Here is a 19,074-nt window from a genome sequence, read left to right as displayed (position 1 = left end):
CTTTTCTCTCCCAACACAATCTCAGCTTCATCTTCGGTCCTTTTTCATGGAGAGAAGAACTTACCAGAACAAACATCCTTTAGGAAGACCGTTTTGGATGCCTTGCTAATCAGATTTTCTGCCCTGCAGGTGACACTGACATTCAGATCCTGGGAGGTGACTTTGATCACAGCATCATCGGGGGAACGATAAGGCCGGTAGATGGGGGATTCCCAGCTGAATTCCACCCTGTCTTTCCAGTCCCCTGTGGAGCAATTCAGCTGCCAGGTTCCATTTCCAGCCCCGTCAGAACTGCAGGTCACTCTCATCTCAGAATTCTGCAAATATCCTGAGCAGGAGATGCAGAGAAACATCACATCACAGTGAGGCATGTGGAGGCCCACCAAGATAGCAGAGACAAAGCACCCCTCATCCTTTGCCTCCCCCCAATTCCTCCTTACACCAAACCAGGGACTTAGGACATGATGATGACTCTCCAGGATCCCCTCCTCAAGGACCCCTCAACATTTCCCCAAAGTTTGTGGGTCCAGCCAGTCCCACCAGATCCACAAAGAGGATCCTGAACTGCCTCTCTGGAGATCCAGCCTCAAAGCCCCCCTGCCTCTCTTCCTGCCACCCCATCTGGGAACCCACTTGGCCTGCTCCAGTCCAGCCTGTGCCCCATGGAGAAGGGAGCCTGGAGGGGGTTGTGATGGGTCCCCACGGGTCCCTTTCCATAGAGGAAGAGCATGCAGGACACAGTTTGAGCTCCGTGTCTAAACCATCGTAGAAATGCCCGTCCTCAGGTGTGCCAAAGCTCCAGGCATGGGAGATGGAGCAGCAGGGAGAAAAATGTAGGTATTGGGGGGGAGGGGCTAAATGTAAGCAAGGCTGATGAGAAGACCTTGAACTGATTTTCATTGCTGAAATGGACAAAAACTACTGTGGTGGACAGAGCATGCTGGGACAGCAGTTCCAATGGAGGGAGCATCAAGCTCAGATACTGGACACCTGAAGCCCCCCTCCCCAAACAGAAAAGCCTCCCAACTCTCCACATCACCTGGGTAAAGGAGGGAGGCCAGGGATTTCCTACCATGGCTGGGATACTTACTTTCTACCTCCAGTTCAAAGGGCTGATATTCCACTTCTTCAGTTGGTAAAGCAATTTCTGCATAATAAAAGCCTCTGTCATCCTGCTCTAGATGGCTGAGTTGCAATGCTCTGCAGTCCTTGGAGACCTTCATTCTGGTCTCCAAAGCTGGGAGGGGGACCTGCAGGCCACAGGGCTTCCCAAAGGTCACCACAGAAATAATTTCAGGCTTGGAGTCATCAATTTTATTCCAGGAAATTGATACAAATGATAGATTAGTCTTGACTTGGAATGTGACAGACTCCCCCACAATGCCTCTCAGAGATACTCTTTTAGTAACTCCTGCAAAGTCAGAGAGAAGAGAGAAGAAGAGCTCAAGATTGGGCCACAAGGGACCTCCGAGCATCCCATTTCTTTGCCTTAGATTCAAGAAAAACCTCTTCTGAGAAAGGACAAAATGGCTCCAGCATAGCAGACATGATGGAGCCTCTCTGGGCCTTGGGCTTTCCTTCTTGAGCAGGGGGCTGGACTAGAAGACCTCCAAGGCCTTATTCTGTTTTATTGTGTTCTATTCCATTCCATTCCTTTCCACTCCATTCTTATTCTATATATTGTTCTGTTCTGTTCTGTTCTGTTCTGTTCTGTTCTATTCTATTCTATTCTATTCTATTCTACTCAAAGCAAGAGATCCATGGGATCTGAGTCTTTCCCTTGGGGTCAAAAGGATGATCTGCCCCAGCAGAGAGACCCAAAGCTCTACCAAGGCTGACCAGGCCACCTGAAGGAAGGAGGACACCTGACAGGGTCACTAAAGTGCCAGTTGGGTTTAATCTCTCTCTGCCATCAACTGGGACCCCATATGATGCCACCAATTTATTATCTCCCCTTCAACCAGGGTGGAAAGAGCAAGGTCAACAGGGAAAGCTGGAGGGCCCAGAATAGTCCAACTGGTTCTTGTGTGTATCACAGAGGGTTAGACTAGAAGGTCCTTGCGGTGCTTTCCAACAGCATCTGCAGAAGCCCAGCTCTTGTTCCTGGATTCCCACTCCGAAGATAGTAATAGCAATAGCAGTACACTTATATACCGCTTCATAGGCCTTTCAGGCCTCTCTAAGCGGTTTACAGAGAGTCAGCATATTGCCCCCAACAATCTGGGTCCTCATTTTACCCACCTCCGAAGGATGGAAGGCTGAGTCAACCCTGAGCCGGTGAGATTTGAACCGCTGACCTGCTGATCTAGCAGTAGCCTGCAGTGCTGCATTTAACCACTGCGCCACCTTGGCTTGAAGATACCAAAGTGGTTTTTAGAGTTTATGACCCAGATCCTTGTTGGGCATAAGGATGAGTGTGAGGACTCAAAGAGGCCAGGTGAACCCAAGAAGAATAGAAACCACCATCAAGATGGCCATTGGATTGTTGGTTGCAGCCCAACCTCTTTCCAACTCTTATGGTTCTCCTGCACGAACAGCTGTGGGAAGTTCATTTTTGGAGATCTTTTCTCTCCAAATTCAAGGTCAGCTTCATCTTTGGTCCAGCACAAACTTGCTTTAAGGAGACTGTTCTGGATGCCTCATTAACCAGGTTTTCTGCTCTGCAGCTGACATAGAGATCAAGCTCTCAGAGAAGGAGTAAATAAGACCCCAATCAAGTAACTATCAAGAACTTTCCTACCAACACTGACAGGGCAAGTCACTTATATATAAACAGACCATAAACCCCACTCCTTTCTAGCACTGACGACGTTAACCAGTTGGATAATAAAATGTCTGGAAGAAAACAGCCAAGCTCCAGGAGCACCAAGGACCACTCTGGAGAAGGCCTTGATTACAGAACCCCTGAGTGTGGGTTCCTTGTTCTGGACATCTGAGATCTAGCTGAATCTCACCCCATCTTCCCAGGTCTCTGTAGAGGAATTTAGCTGCCATGTTCCACTTCCAGCCCCATCAGGAGTACAAAGGACTCTCAGATCATCTTTTGACCACAAAAATCACAGGAAGGGCAAAGAAGGAGGAGAAGGAGCAACAGCAGAGCCACCCATTTTGGTTGCAAATAAGAATCCCACAACCCTCCCCCCATCACCTCAGATACTGATTGTAAAGGGAGAGGCTCACCACCTCATCCTCTGCCTCCCACCAATTCCTCCAGAATCAGCCCCTCAGGTAACTCCTTGACTCTTTCCCAATGAGCTTGTGGGTCCAGCTAATCCCCCCTGTTCCCTTCAGAGGATGCTCTGGGGATTCCAGCTTGAAAACCCAACTGCCTCACCTTCCCTGATACCCCACGTGGGAGCCCACATTTCCCTGGCCACGGGGATACTTACTAGAAACCCTCAGATCAAAGGACTCTTCCGCCACCGTCTTGTTTTGTGAAATGGTTTCTGCGATGTATCTGCCAGCATCCCCTTTCTCTAGTGAGTGGAGAATTAATGCTCTGCAATCCTCGGATACGGTCACTCGTGTTTCATAGACTGGGAGAGGGACCAGGAGGTCACAGGGCTTCCTAAAAGCTACCACTGCAATATTTTCAGACTTGTTGCCGACAATTTTACTCAAGGAAATTGAATCAAATGATAGATTAGTCTTCACTTTGAATATGGCAAATGATCCCTCATAGGTATACAGTTCTTCTGCTCCATAAGCTCCTGCAAGGTCAAAGAGAAGAAGCCTTCAAGGTTGGTTCACAAGAAACCCTCTAAACATCCCATTTCTGACCCTCAAATTCCAGGAAAACCTTTTCTGAGAAAGGACAACATGGCTCCAGGATAGCAGATATAGTGGGGGTCTCTCTGGGTTCTGGCCTTTGCTTCATACAAAAACAGTGGGGGGTACAAATGTCCTCTGTGGGAACTGAGTCTTTCCCTTGGGGCTCAAAAGGCGGATCATAATCCAATTACAATCAAATGGAAAGGCCAAAGGACAAGATCTAGATGGACACTAAATAATATCATATTGAAAGAAAAAGACTTTATACAGAAAATGAAAAAAAGAACTGGCCTTTTTCTTTAAAGAAAATACAAAAGAAGATACATCAATGCAGAATCTTTGGGATACAACGAAGGCTATTACTAGAGGTCTGATAATAGACTACATAAGGAAGAGAAATTCAAAGAAAAGACAAACGCATAAAGCCCTAGACAACAACTACAAAATACTTGAAAAAGAGTTACAGAGATCTCCACAAAAAAAAAAGATGTTAAAATAAAAATGGATATAATTAAACATAAAATGGATCTACTGGAAAAGGAAGAACTGGCACAAAAAATTAGAGGCACCAAACAGAATTATTTTGGAAATGCAAATAAACCAGGCAGATGATTGGCCTATAAACTGAAAAAAGAGAGAGAAGCAAAGAAAATATTCCAATTAAGAGATGAGCAAGGACAAATTCAGTATGGAAACGCTGAGAAAAAGAAAATTATACAAAATTATACAAGACTACTATGCTAAGCTGTATGAACAAGAGAAAATGGAAGAGGGAAGAGTCAAAAAGTATTTACAGGACACTAATCTTCCCCAGATTCAGACGAAACTAGAACAATGTTGGAAAGTAAAATAACAATGATGGAGCTAACAGAAGCACTTAAAAAACAAAATAATGGAAAGGCCCCAGGACCGGATGGATTACCTGTGGAATTCTACAAAACTTGAAGAAACCTTGTCTCTCCCACTCTTAGAAGTTATGAATGAAGTGATATCTGAAAGCAGAATACCTAAATCATGGTCAGAAGTATACATTGCATTGCTTCCTAAAGAGGAGACTGATTTAACTCAAACCAAGAACTATAGACCAATCTCTTTATTAAATTCAGAATATAAGCTGTTTGCATCTATATTAGCAGAGAGACTCAAAAAGTACTTAAATAGCTTTATCCACTCTGATCAAAATGGTTTTTTTTTTTTTACCAAAGAGACAAATTAAAGACAACATGAGAATGATTTTGAATACTTTAGAATACTATGAGGCCCATCCCGAAAAACAAATGGCCTTCATGTTTCTTGATGCACAGAAGGCTTTTGACAATGTGAATTGGCCATTTATGTTTTTACAATTGGAAACGACCGTTAACTTACCTGAACGGTCCTTCTATGTGTGCTGCGAGGAGAATCCAAGCATGGGTTAACTTTGTCCATTAGCCTTGAGAGTGAGTTATGCAAATTGCTGGCCACGCCTCCTCTGACTGGACTGGTTCAGTTTTGCACAAAGGATCAGCCGGCTTGAAAGAAGCAAAATAAGTCTGGAAGTCAAGGTAAGTCAGAATGTCATAGGAAAAAAGGAAGTCCAGACCCAGAACAGCCGAAGCCGAGGGCGGGTTTGGATTCCCCTTGCAGCGCACATAGAAAGACCGTTCAGGTAAGTCAATGGTTGTTCTCCTGTGCGCTGCTTGGGGAATCCAAGCATGGGACAAGCCAAAGCAATAAACTTAAGGGCAGGAGCGAGGCTGGTCTGGTGCCGTAGCTGAAGAAGCTACCCTTTGCAGCACGCGCCGTCCAAAGGATGCCTCAGCCGAGGCATAAACGTCCACCTTGTAGTGACGGATAAAGGGTGATGGCGATGACCAGGTCGCTGCGCTGCAGATGTCTTCCACTGAGGCCTGCATTGCCCAGGCCGCTGTCGTGGCCGCACTCCTGGTAGAATGGGGAGTGATACGACTGGGAACTGGTCAGGATTGGCAGTCATAGGCTAGGGCAATACATGCCTTCAACCAGCTGCCAATGGTATGCGATGATGCCTTGTGGTGCATGGTAGCAGGTTGGAAGGACACGAACAGGTCCTCTGTCCTTCTGAACGATGCAGTGGGTTTCACATAGCAGCAAAGTAAACGATGAACATCGAGATGATGCCAACGCCGTTCTCGGGGGTGAGATGGCCGTGGACAGAAATCTGGGAGAGTGATTTCTTGGGATCTGTGGAACCACGAGTTGACTTTCGGAATAAATGTCGGGTCCAAATGTAATATGACCTTGCTCGGAGGGAAGATGCAGAGGTCGTCTCGGACGGAGAGCACCGCCAACTCGGACACACGCTGGGCTGATGTAATGGCTACCAAAAAGACAGTCTTAAGAGTCAGTAACCTGAGGGAGATGGTCCGAATAGGCTCGAATGGAACCGCTGTAAGGACATTTAGTACTAGGGAGAGATCCCAGGTGGGATAGCAATGAATAATAGGCGGGCTAAGGTTCGCCTCTCCCTTCAGGAAGGCCCATACCCCCAGGTGTTGAGCTAGGGGTTGACCTTGCCTACCGCCAATTATGGTAGAAACACTGTAAGTTGACGGTGGAGGGTGTTAGGTATTAGTCCTTCGGCGATGCCCATCTGTAGGAAGTCCAATACCTATGGTATGGTTGCCTCGGTTGCGTCCTCACCCATTGCCCTGCAGAATGCTCGCCAGGTAGCCTTGTAAATGCGGGTTGTTAATGGGCAGCGTGCCGCCTGGATTGTGGAGATGACCCTATCAGAGAAATGCTGCTGACTCAGGATCGCCCGCTCATGTGCCACACGGCTAACTGTAACAGCTGTGGATTCAGGTGGATGAGAGCTCCTTGCGAGAGGGATATCTGGTTGTCCGGAATTCTCCACGGGCAAGAGACGGACGGATGGATGAGGTCTGCATACCAGGGGCGTCGTGGCCACATCGGTGCAACCAGCAGCACTTCCACCTGCTCTATCAGAATCTTCTGTATGACCAGCGGCACAATTGGCAGAGGCGGGAAGGCCCACCGGCCAAGGGCTTTGGAGAGCGTCAGTGCCTTCCGCTCCTGGTATCTGGAATCTGATGTAATAATGCGGCAGGTTTGTGTTGTCGGGTTGGATGAACAGGTCCACCTGTGGGTGGCCGAAGCGGTGGGACAGTTCTAGGAACAGGGCTGGGTGCAAGCACCACTCCGTCTGATCCACTGTGGCTGTGCTCAGCCAGTCTGCTTGGATGTTCGCAGTGCCCAATATCTGTTGTAACCACAATCCGCTCTGGTTCCTTGAAAAGGCATCCCTTGAGGATGCGGGATGACAGCCACCAACGGAGCAATAGGGACACCTTGGTCAGTAAGCGAACCCTGGTCAGAGAATGACTGGTGTGAGCCCTTTGGAATGGGAGTAGATACCACTGCAGTGGTCATGTGTGGAACTGTGCCCAAGGTACAACATCTATGCAGCATATCATCTTCCCTAGAAGTTGGGACAATACCACAAGGGAAGGTGACCTCTGTTTGAGCAGTTGACTCACCAGGGATTGCAGGCTCTACTCTCTCTCCCTCGAGAGAGAGACCACACGTCTCTGAGTTGATGATTGTCCCGAGATGTAGCAGGGACGTGGTCGGGTGCAGGTGGCTCTTTGGAAAGTTCAGCACGAATCCGTGATCCTGTAGGGTGTCGATCATCAGCGGTAAGTCACGATAGGCCTGGTTCCAGGAAAACGATAAGATTAAGATGTCATTGAGATAACAATTGACTCTTATGGGAACCGACCTCAGCGAGGCTGCAACCACCGCTAGCAGTTTGGTGAAGGCCCGCGGGGCTGATGATAGGCCGAATGGTAAGGCGCGGTACTGGAAATGATGCCCCACGAAATGGAAATACAGAAACTTTTGATGGTCCGGATGTATTGGAACGTGCAAGTAGGCCTCCTTGATGTCGTTGGAGGTGAGGAGATCGCCTTGGTGAATGCTCTCCAGAATACTCTTGAGTGATTGCATTTTGAATTTTTGGTATTTGAGGTAGAAATTGAGCTGTTTCAAGTCTAGGACGGCCTGCCATCCTCCCGAGGCCTTGGGAACTAGGAATAGTATGGAGTAGAAACCTAGACCTTCCTGTCCCCTTGGCACCTGTTCTATTGCTCTGATGGAAGTGAGATGCTGGATTTCCGTGTCCATCAGGCGCCGCTTTAGCTGGCACCTGGTACCGGACATTTGATTAAACTTCTCAGGGGAATGGCCAGGAACTCCAGAGTGAGGCCCAGCCTGACGGTCTGAAGAGCCCAGGTGTCGGAGGTTGAGGCTTCCCATTGGCGAATGAAGGTAGTTAAGCACCTGCCAACAGGGCCAACCTCTAGCGAGTCACTGGTATCTACGAAATGACTGGTTGTTGGTGCCACGAAAGGGCCGCCGGGCATGGGCCTGTTGTTGGTGCTGGTTCCTACCTCTGTCCCTAGTATTGGACCTGCCCTGAAACCTGTCCTGGGACTGGGAAAAAGATCTAATAGATAAGGGGGTGTAGGGGAGGGATGAGTACCCTGACATCCCAAAATGAAAGGGCTGCCTCCGAGGATATGGTTGTTGCCTCTGATTCGTGTGCCTAGGCCCATTTTTGGACTTACTGGTGCGTTTAGTGGCCCTGACAGGAACTGCTGAGGTGGCCCAGGGTCTGAGGCTGGTGGCCCTGGTGGGAGCCCTGCCCACTCTAGATGAGGCCCCAGTGGCATCAGAGGACAACTGAGGAGAGGTGGAGGCCCCAGCACTGCCCCCGGTAATAGAACAATCCGCCATGTAAGCTAAGCTGAAAGGGCTCAATCTCACGTTCACCGAATGCCAAATGTCGATTGCAATCGAAACAGGAGGCTGTTAGGGATCAAACTCGTGCTCCAGTAGAATGGTGGTGAACCGACCTCTGTGGAACAATGAATCTGATGATTCTATATCACTGCGAGTGGGAAACTGAAGCCACGCCCAGCCAGACTGGTGGTCTGGTGCGAAAAAGAGCTTCAAAATGGCCACCGCAACCCAAAATGGCCACCACGAGCACAGCGAAGGTGGGAGATTCAAATCGGCGAGGCACAAAGGCAGTCGGCAGAATGGAAAATGCCTGCCTTGATTCCTGCCAGCGACCGCAGCCTCCAGAGGCTCTGATGGAGTGTCCAGGCTCTACATTTCATCGAGCAACCTCGGGGGGTGCGGGTGCAGCAGACAGTGGAGAGAGCGGCCGGTGCAGAGCAGCAAACTGAACCCCAACCACAGCAAGACAACATGAAAGCAGCAAACCAACCTTCCCACAGTAAACAACAGTGCACCCCCGTCTCCAACAAGGAGGTTCCCTGGCCCCGAAGGCTCTGGGAATGCCAAAATCCACTCGTCATTGAAACTGAGAAATGAACCCCTTGTAGAGATATTTACCCTGAAGGGAACTCAATCCGGTGAAGTGGAATCCAAGCTGAAATAATAATGATGAATTTGTGAAATAATAATGATGAATTTGTGAAATAATAATGATGAATTTGTGAAATAATAATGATGAATTTGTGAAATAATAATGATGAATTTGTGAAATAATAATGATGAATTTGTGAAAATGATAATGATGAATCTGTCTAGTAACCTAGAGAGAATTATTTTGCGTCTCTTTAGGCTGGACTGAGTTAAAAAACTGAACCAGCCCAGTCAGAGGAGGTGTGGCCAGCAATTTGCATAACTCGGTCTCTAGGCTAATGGACAAAGTTAACCCATGCTTGGATTCCCCAAGCAGCGCACAGGAGAATTTATTCAAACCATACAAATGGTATATCGTAAACAAACAGCAAAGATAATGGTAAATGGAGAATTGACAGACTCTATTGAAATAGAGGTACGAGACAAGGTTGCCCATTATCACTGTTACTTTTTGTCCTAACATTAGAAGTTTTAAATAGAAATATTAGAGAAGAAGAAGAAGTAAAAGGAATGAAAATTAAAAATGAAGAATACAACCTACAAGCGTTTGCCGATGATTTGGTTTTTATCCTTGAAGATCCACTAGAGACAGCACCCAAATTGTTAGAAAGAATAGAGGAGTATAGAAAAGTAGCAGGTTTGAAAATAAACAAAGATAAAACAAAGATTTTGACAAAGAACATACCATTAAGACAAAAGGAAGAGTTGGCGGAAGCTTTGCAGATTCAAGTCACAAGCAAGGTTAAATACTTGGGGATATACTTATCAGCTAGATTCAGCACTCTCTAGGAGGAGAATTATACTAGACTAAAGCAACAAATTGTGACTGACTTGATAAAATGGGAAAACCTACAACTATCAACGATAGGAAGAATTTCTATAATTAAAATGAACATTTTACCCAGAATCTTATACCTGTTCCAGACAATCCCAATCAGATTGGGAAAGGACTTTTTCGAAGATCTAAATAAAATGGTTTTGAAGTTTATTTGGCAAGGGAAAAAAGCAAGAATAAAACTCAAATTGTTACAAGATGCTAGAACAAGAGGATGATTGGGCTCACCTGACTGGGAGTTATATTATCAAGCAACAAACCTGATGTGGATTAAGGAGTGGATAACACTGAAAAACTCTAGATTATTGAATGTAGAGGGTCATGATTTACTGTTGGGATGGCATGCTTTTTATGGTATAAGGGAACTAAAGCACATGGTTATTTTAGAAGACATTATATAAGGGAGGCTTTGCTATTAAATCGGGAAAAGGTTAAAAGATTACACTACTTAAAAATTCCAGTCTGGATATCAACGATTGAAGCATTTTCATATCCAATAATATATAAAAAGAAACAAACAGATATGCTGAAATACTGAACGCAGAGGGGGAACTGAAATCTATCCAAGAGTTGAAACAAGAAGGGATAGAAATGAATTGGTATTCATATGTACAGATACAATCTAGATAGAATGAAGATAGAAAATCAAAAGGTCTTTAAAACAAAATGACTGAGTTAGATAAAATTTTAACAGGTACTGATGAAAAAGTAATAAAAAAACTATATGGATTAGAGGTTAAATTACAAGAGGAACAAGTTAAAGAAACCATGATAGCTTGGGGGGAGGGGGACTTTGGGATTGATTTAGAGAAATGGTAGAAATTGTGGTCTCAAAATTATAAAATGACAATGTCAACTACATATAGAGAAAATTTGTATAAGAGGCATCTAGGTGGCATCTACCCCCAACGAGAATGGCAAGAATGTCCAAGAATAAATTGGAAAAGTGCTGAAAATGTCATCAGACACTGTATTGAAGCCCAAAGATACTGGACTAAAATTCACATGTGGTTGGAGAAAATGATACACAAACACATAGACCTTAAACCAGAGATATGGGATTTTTTTAATCAGTGGCTGGAAAAAAATCCTGGAAATGAAAAATGTTTTACTTATGTTTTAATTGAAGGAGATAAGTGATAATACAATTATGTTGTTAAATAGATTAATAATGATACAATGAAAGACTGACATATATATGAATTGTATAATTTAGAATATTCTGTTTTAAAATGAAGGATAAGGATAATAATGAATCTATGTACATTTGATAGAGGATTGGTCATATAACGTATAACCCTAAGTGTATATTATAAAGATATCTTGTTGTTGATAAATAATTTTAATAAGGAAGTAATCTAAAACTGGTATATATATAAAGTGAGTATTTAGAATACTTTGTTGAAAAATGAAGGAATAACATTTTTGTTTGAATGTATGATGTACAAGGACAATAATGAACATAACCATACTTGATGGATGATTGGCGGGATTATACATAATTGAAAATAGTGATGTATAAACATAAAAAGTTGGTAAATTCTTTTACACTGTAAAAATATTCAGAATGAGATAAGTGATTACATAAAGGTATATTGTTATTAAACTGACAATCAGGAATGCAAGGGAATTAGGTTTGTTGAAAAGAAAGAAATATTAATCGTAATTGAATATATATTGTACAATGAAAGTGAGGTATCTAGTTATATTAGAGGGAAAATCTGTGATTGTATATGTAATTGAGAATATGGATGCACAAATGCTTGTAACCAAACGAAATGCTGTATGTAAGGGATGACAATTTTTTTATGTTGTTTTTTATGTTTAAAAATAAAAAAAAATTGCAAAGAAAAGGTGGATCTGCCCCAAAGCTTCACCGAAGCGAAGGATTCACCTGGAGGACACCTGACTAGGGTCTCTTGAAGTACCAATTGGCTTTAGCCTTTCTCTGCCACCAGGCTGGTTCTTTCACGCCCCTGCTATGTGTTGGCGCTAATTTATTTCCTTCCACTTGACAGGGGTGGAAAGTGCAAGGGCGAGAGGGAAAGACGGGGGTTCTGGAATGGTTGCACTGGTGTTTGAACATATTGCATAGGATTCGAGTGGATAGTCCTTATGGTCCTTTATAACGCTGCAGTCTCATGCTCCTAAAATCCAGCATCTGTAGAAGCCCAGGACATGTTACTGGATTCCATTTCCCAGGACACAAAAAAGTACCCAAGTATTTTTTTTCTTAGATTTTGAAAGTTTATTTAGAGTTTATAAAGACCCCAAAGAGAGAAGAAGTTCTTGGGCATCAAAATGCCCTCGTCACCTCTAGGCTGTAATGTGCTATACATGGGGCTGCCCCTGAAAAGTGTTCGGAGACTACAGTTGGTCCAGAACACAGCCGCGCGAGCGATATCGGGTGTACCTAGATACACCCATGTTACACCTATCCTCCGCGAGCTGCACTGGCTTCGTATCGGTCTCCAAACGCGCTTCAAGGTGCTGGTCATCACCTTTAAAGCCCTACATGGCCTAGGACCTGGATATCTGAGAGACCGCCTCCTGCCGCATACCTCCCAACGGCCAATAAGATCTCACAGGCTGGGCCTTCTCCGGGTGCCGTCGACTGGCTGGCGGCGGCCCCTCGGGGGAGTGCCTTCTCTGTAGTTGCTCCGACCCTGTGGAATGATCTACCCGTAGAGATCTGGACCCTTCCCACTCTCTCAGCCTTCCGAAAAGCCACTAAAACCTGGCTATTTCGGCAGGCCTGGGGCTGTTGACTTCATGAACGAGGTCCAGCCCCACCCAGATTGAGTGTATGGTGCATTGTTTTTAAATTTGTTTCTCTATTTCTATTTTTAACTCTTAATCTTAATCTTGTTTTTGTAAGCTGCCCGGAGTCCTACGGAATTGGGCGGCATATAAATTTATTAAAAGTTAAAGTTATAGTTAAAATGAGGGTTAGGAGTCAGGAAGTGTGAAAGGAATCTTGGAGCCCTTGGAATATTACATCATGGGGTCACCATGATAGAAGAAAGATGTTGAGACTCTAGAAAGATTGCAGAGAAGAGCAACAAAGATGATGAGGGGGGCTGGAAATGAAAACATACAACAACAGTTATAGGAATTGGATATCTCTAGTTTAACGAAAATAAGGACTAGGGCTGACATGATAGCAGTGTTCCAATATTTGAAGGGCTGCCACAAAGAAGAGCAAGCCAACTTATTCTCCAAAGCACGTGAGGGCAGGACAAGAAGCAACGGATGGAAACTCATCAGAGAGAGAAGCAACCTAGAAGTAAGGAGAAATCTCCTGACAGTTAGAACAACGAACCAGTAGAAGGCCTTGACTTCAGAAGTTGTAGGTGCTCCAGCAGTGGAGATTTTCAAGAAGAGATTGGACATCCATTTGACCAGAATGGTAGGGGGGTCTCCTGCTTGTGTAAGGGTGGACCAGGAGACCTCCAAGGTACCTTCCAACATTGTCATTCTGTTAATCTATTCTGCTATTCAAAGAGACCAGGTGAAGGAAGGAAGGATAGAAAGGACCATCAAAAGTGGCCTTTGGACCCCAAGAAAAGGCCAGCTTAGAGGTATCTGGGTGAGGATTAGACTTGAGCAGCCCATCTCCAGTTCCTTCTAGTATCTCAGTACACCCAGAAGACTGGATGTTTCTCAGCCTTGGCTGTTTAAAATGGGTGCAACTCCCTGTGTTCCCCAAGCATCGGGATATCTGGGGAATTCTGGGATTTGAAGTCCACACAACTTCAAGTGGCCAAAGTTGAGAAATCCTGAGCTACAGCCGGAGTGCATTCCTAACTTTAACTTTTTGAACAGGTTTTTAGATGTATTTAATTGCATTTTAATTAATCTTGATTTAGTCTTTCAACAGCCACTTTACATATATGTAGTTTCTTACATCTGATAAGAAAAATGGGGAAATATTTTCTGTTTCTTCTGCTAGTTTGTTATTTCAGTCTTGTCTCCCTTTTTCTTAAAGCTCTTTTCCAACTCAGTTCTTTTGAGTAGGAGGAAAGTTTCTCCAGAGTTTTATCTCAGGGAAGATCCTGCCTGGACTCAAGGAAACAAACCCTATTTTGAGCCGCAAGTCCGGCTTTGAAACGGCATCTAAAGCTGGAAATAGAGTAACAGAAGCACAACTTACCAACTCCCAAGAGAAGGATTGGGAACCACAGTGCAAGCATGCTCTTGAGGGCCATGTCAGCAACTGGCATTGCAACAAGGAGCAAAGCAATAAGTAGCTTAGTCTAACTTCTGCAAACTGTGACTCGTCACTTAAATTGCATAATAGTCTAATGAGAATCATTATGGCTTTCCAAGAACTACAGATTCTCTTTTTTGAGTACTGGTGGAAATGACGTCTGCCACTTCCACTGGAGAGAGAATTCATTTGCAAAATTTTATAATCTGTAATCTCGGTTACTATGTGAAAGATCATTTGCAATTCTTTGGCAGTTTATTTATTTGGTGATTCAGTTTATAGAGTTGCACATGTCATATTCTGGGCTGCTGAGAACATAGAAACAAAGGGACCTCAGAGGTCTTCTAGTCCAACTCCCTGCTTGAGCACTAAAAGGTCTCCAAGACCTCTGAGATGCAGTTCCTTTGAAGACTACCTACTGAGTGTGCATGGCCAGCCAATTGCGAATCCATCTGATGATGGCACTGTCTATACCACAGAGTTCTGGTTTACAAAGAAGTAGGTTATGGTCTACTTTGTCAAATGCCTTACTGACTTCTTAAAGAAAACATGTCCACAACATTTTGCTGGTTCACTAACAGAGTCACTTTCTCAAAGAAGAACGGTTGCAGGAATTGGGTGTGTCTAGTTTAACACAGAGAATGACTAGAGGTGACATGATAGCAGAAGTCCATTATTTGGAGGGCTGCCACAAAGAAGAGGGGTCTCCACCTATTCTCCCAAGCATTGAGGGCTGGAGAAGAAGCAATGGATGGAAACTAATGGGGAGAAGCAAGAACTAAGGAGGAATTTCCTGACAGTGAGAACAGTGCAATGGCTTCCCTCCAGAGGTTGTGGCTACTCCAACACTGGAGGTTTTTAAGATGAGATTGGAGAGCCATTTGTCCGGAATGGTGCAGAATCGCCTCCTTGAACAGGGGCTGGACTAGAAGACCTCCAAGGTCCCTTCCAACACTGTTATTCTGTTATTGTGTAGGTAGTGTAATCCATAGTCTAGAAAGTCAAAGTGCCCAGAATAGCATCCTCCTTTGAACCAGTGATTTATTTCTTCAATGCGCCATTCCCTCATTGGTCATCAACCTTTCCTCAGGAATACCAGAGTTTTACAAAGCGGTATTAATACTTCACACAATCTTGAGTCTATGCCTTTGTTTAAACAAGGATAGTATTAGCTTTTTTGGCTACTGCTGCCGGCTCATATTCAAGTGTTAATTCACTAGTACTCCAAGGTCCCTCACAGAGTTATTGATTCTGAGCCAGGTCTCACCTAATCTGTACTTATATCTTTAATTTTTCCTGCCTAAATGTAAAACTTTGCTTTTCTCCTCATTAAAATTCCTTTTGTGGCACAGGTTCAAGTTTGTCAAGATCTTTTTGGATCCTGAATTTGTCTTCTGGGGTGTTGGCTCTTCCTGTCAGTTTAGCATCCTCTGCAAATTTGATGAGTTTCACTTCCATTCCTAAGTTATTTATGAAGTTATTGAAGATAATTGGGCCTAAGAGGGAGCCTTCTGGTACACTACTACTTACGTCTCCATGTGGCTGTAGTACTATTAAGGACTACGAATGAAGAGCATTCGGCGACTCCAGCTTGTCCAGAATGCAGCCGCGTGAGTGATCGTGGGTGCACCTCGGTTCACCCACGTAACACCTATCCTCCGCGAGCTGCACTGGCTGCCTATTGGTCTCCGGATACGCTTCAAGGCGCTAGTCGTCACTTATAAAGCCCTTCATGGCATTGGACCTGGGTACTTGAGAGACCGCCTGCTGCCAATCATCTCCACTAGACCGATTAGATCCCACAGATTAGGCCTCCTCCAAATTCCATCCGCCGGCCAATGTCGACTGGCGACTACCCGGAGGAGAGCCTTCTCTGTGGCTGCTCCGACCCTCTGGAATGAACTCCCTGTGGAGATTCGAACCCTCACCACCCTCCAGGCCTTCCGCAAAGCCCTTAAAACCTGTCTGTTCCGACAGGCCTGGGGCTAAAGAACTGTTGCCCCCGTCTCGAATGGTATGACTGTTGTGTGTTTTAAATTATGCATTGTTTTGTGTCGTTTTAATTTTTGTTTATATCCCCCTTCCCTGGTTTGAGTTGTGAGCCACCCTGAGTCCCCTTCGGGGGAAAAGGGCGGCATATAAATAAAATAAACATTCAACATTCATTCAACATATTCATTGAGTATGGTTTATCAGCCAAATCCATCTGGTGGTGATGATGTCTATTCCACCTTTTTCTAGCTTAGCAATAGCAATAGCAGTTAGACTTATATACCGCTTCATAGGGCTTTCAGCCCACTCTAAGCGGTTTACAGAGTCAGCATATTGCCCCCAACAACAATCTGGGTCCTCATTTTATCCACCTCGGAAAGATGGAAGGCTGAGTCAACCTTGAGCCGGTGAGATTTGAACCGCTGAACTGCAGTTAGCAGTCAGCTGAAGTGGCTGCAGTGCTGCACTCTACCCACTGCGCCACTTTACCTTACCTCGGCTCTCTACCTTACCAAGAAGTAGGTTGTGGTCTATTCTGTCAAATGCCTTACTGAAATCTACCATAAGTAAAATAGATCCACAGCATTTCACTGGTCTACTAATTTAGTGACTCTATCAAAGAATGAAATAAAATTGGTTTGGCATGATCTGTTTTTAATAAATCTCTGCTGGCTACTAATTATAACTTTATTTGTTTCTAGTTCTTCTTAGATACATTTGTTGATTATCTTTTCCAGGATCTTCCCAGGTATTGAGGTGAGACTGATTGGTCTGTAGTTTCCTGGGTCTGTTTTGTCTTTCCTGAAGATGGCAACCACATCAAACCTTTTTCAATCCTCAGGTACTTTCCCTGTTCTCCAGGATTTTTGAAAGGTTTGGTTCAATGGTTCTGGGATAACATCTGCCAGCTCCTTCAGAACTCTGGGATGTAAGCTGTCAGGTCCCGGTGATTTATATTCATCAAGATCAGATAGATTTTCCCTTACAATTTTCTTGCTTATTTTAATTTTTATTTCTAGTTTCTCTTTTAAAGTAGCTGTTTTTGGTACGTTGGGCTATAATTCCTTTTTGTTAATGAGTTAAGCAGCTCTGCTTCCTCCCTACTGCCTGTTATTTCCTTGCCTTCTTCTCTCGTTAGTGGACTGGATGTTTCCTTTATTTTTTTCTTGTTATTTATAGGTTGAAAGAAACTTTTTAAATTATCTTTGACTTTTGTTGCAAGTCTTTGTTCATGCTGAGCCTTTGCTTTCTTGACTTCATCTTTGCATGTTCTGTCTATCTGCTGATAAACAGCCTTAGTTAAGTGTCCTTCTTTCCAATTTTCATACTTGTCCTTTTTGTCTTTCAATTTGTCAAAGAGATCCTTGTGTAGCCATGCTGGTTTCTTCTTGGATGTCTTGTTTTTCTTTCTCATTGGTATTGCGCTAGTCTGGGCTTTTATGATCACATCTTTCAGAGTTCTTGTTTTCCCCTTTAGGATTTTCATCCATGGAATTTTCCCTAGGCTCTCCCTGAGTTTGTTAAAATAAGCTTAATTCTTGGTTTTTTCCCTTATCATATATATTTCCAATTTATTTTGTTCAAACTGTCAAAATAATTTTTCTCAATTTTATCAGTATGGTTAGAAATAGAAACCAAATTCTTGGTAATATCTTCATTTTAATTATGCTATTCTTCCCATGAAAGATAACTGTAAATTCCTCCATTTCTGTATGTCTATTTCAATTTGCTTCCTCAATTTATAATCATTATCTTCCTTATTCATTACACATCTTGACGTCAAATGTATCCCCAAATATTTCACTTTTTTCACTATCTGCATCTCTAATTACCCCATTATTTCCCTTTTCTGTTATTCTGTTATATTTTTCACTAAAATTTTTGTTTTCTCTTTATTATTTTTAAATCCTGCTACTTCTACTTAGTGATCCACAAAGGCTTGTAATTTATATTCTTCTTTCTTAATTATCATTCCTTTGATTTCTTTATTCTGTTTTATCTTTCTGTTCAAAATCTCTAATGTCAATATGGATAATAATGGGAATAATGGGCATCCTTATCTAGTTCTCTTCTCGAATGTTTTAGTGAGACTCTCTGAAACCTCTTTAATCTTTGAAGCTGGGAGACAACACCCTTTCCTCAGAAATATTGTGGTCTACAAATGGTTGACTCTGTTTCTCTAAACAGTGAGTCATTGGTCACCAAGAAATGCCTTTATTTGGGGGAATCTGAGTTACTTTACTTCTTATCCTTGGAACATCAGGCATGTGTTTCCTTCCTGGGGCTGGTGATGAAATCCATGGCTGAGTTCCAGAGAAGATGCCTTCTTGTTGCCATCTCCCTTGTCCTTCTTCATCTTCCTTAACATGCTCTTCATGACAAACAAGCAGCTAACGATTTACAATTGTGGAACTTAAAATTGTAAATTTTAAAACTTACTATCGTGAATTGTAATGGCTAAACTTACAACTACAAGCAACACAAACATTTAAGTCTCTTTCTATTTCTTTAAACTATTTGTACGGCTGCCCATCTCCTACCAATACTGACAAATAAAACCTCCATGGAAGGAAAACCTGTGTGTCTGGTGTGTAAAATCTCTAATACCATAAACAAAAAGACCACAAATGGCAATTAAACAGGGTGTCCTAAGGGATCCTCTGGGTGGAATAACTCCGTGTTCCAGAGTTCCTGAAGGCCAGGTCAAAGGGGGTCAAGCTCCCTCCTAGGGGGAGGGATTGCCCCATCCAAGGAAAGAAGCAGCACCTACAATCCTCCATTGGCACTTGGACCTCAGGGAAATGGAGCCCAGGACACACTTTGGGGCAGGTCT

The 19,074-nt window shown here is 43.8% G+C and overlaps 2 protein-coding genes across 2 annotated transcripts in view; one reads left to right on the top strand and one right to left on the bottom strand.

The window, feature by feature from the left end:
• Window positions 1–19,074, top strand: part of LOC148042286 (SLAM family member 6-like) — a 979,974-nt gene that overhangs the window by 440,769 nt on the left and 520,131 nt on the right. The gene's annotated exons all lie outside the window — the stretch shown is intronic.
• LOC148042294 (uncharacterized) overlaps window positions 1–19,074 on the bottom strand; it is a 59,519-nt gene that overhangs the window by 6,427 nt on the left and 34,018 nt on the right. Inside the window, exon 5 of the mRNA XM_087703019.1 lies at window positions 18,484–18,612. Within this exon, the coding sequence (XP_087559145.1) occupies window positions 18,484–18,612 (129 nt within the window). The remainder of the gene's footprint in view (window positions 1–18,483; window positions 18,613–19,074) is intronic.

This window comes from Thamnophis sirtalis, unplaced genomic scaffold (assembly GCF_051295495.1).
Source record: "Thamnophis sirtalis isolate CommonGarterSnake01/CBP01778 unplaced genomic scaffold, rThaSir2_p1.2 scaffold_18, whole genome shotgun sequence".
Lineage (NCBI taxonomy): Eukaryota > Metazoa > Chordata > Lepidosauria > Squamata > Natricidae > Thamnophis > Thamnophis sirtalis.
Note: the sequence above shows the minus strand (reverse complement) of the source record. Positions and strands in the feature narration are given on the sequence as shown.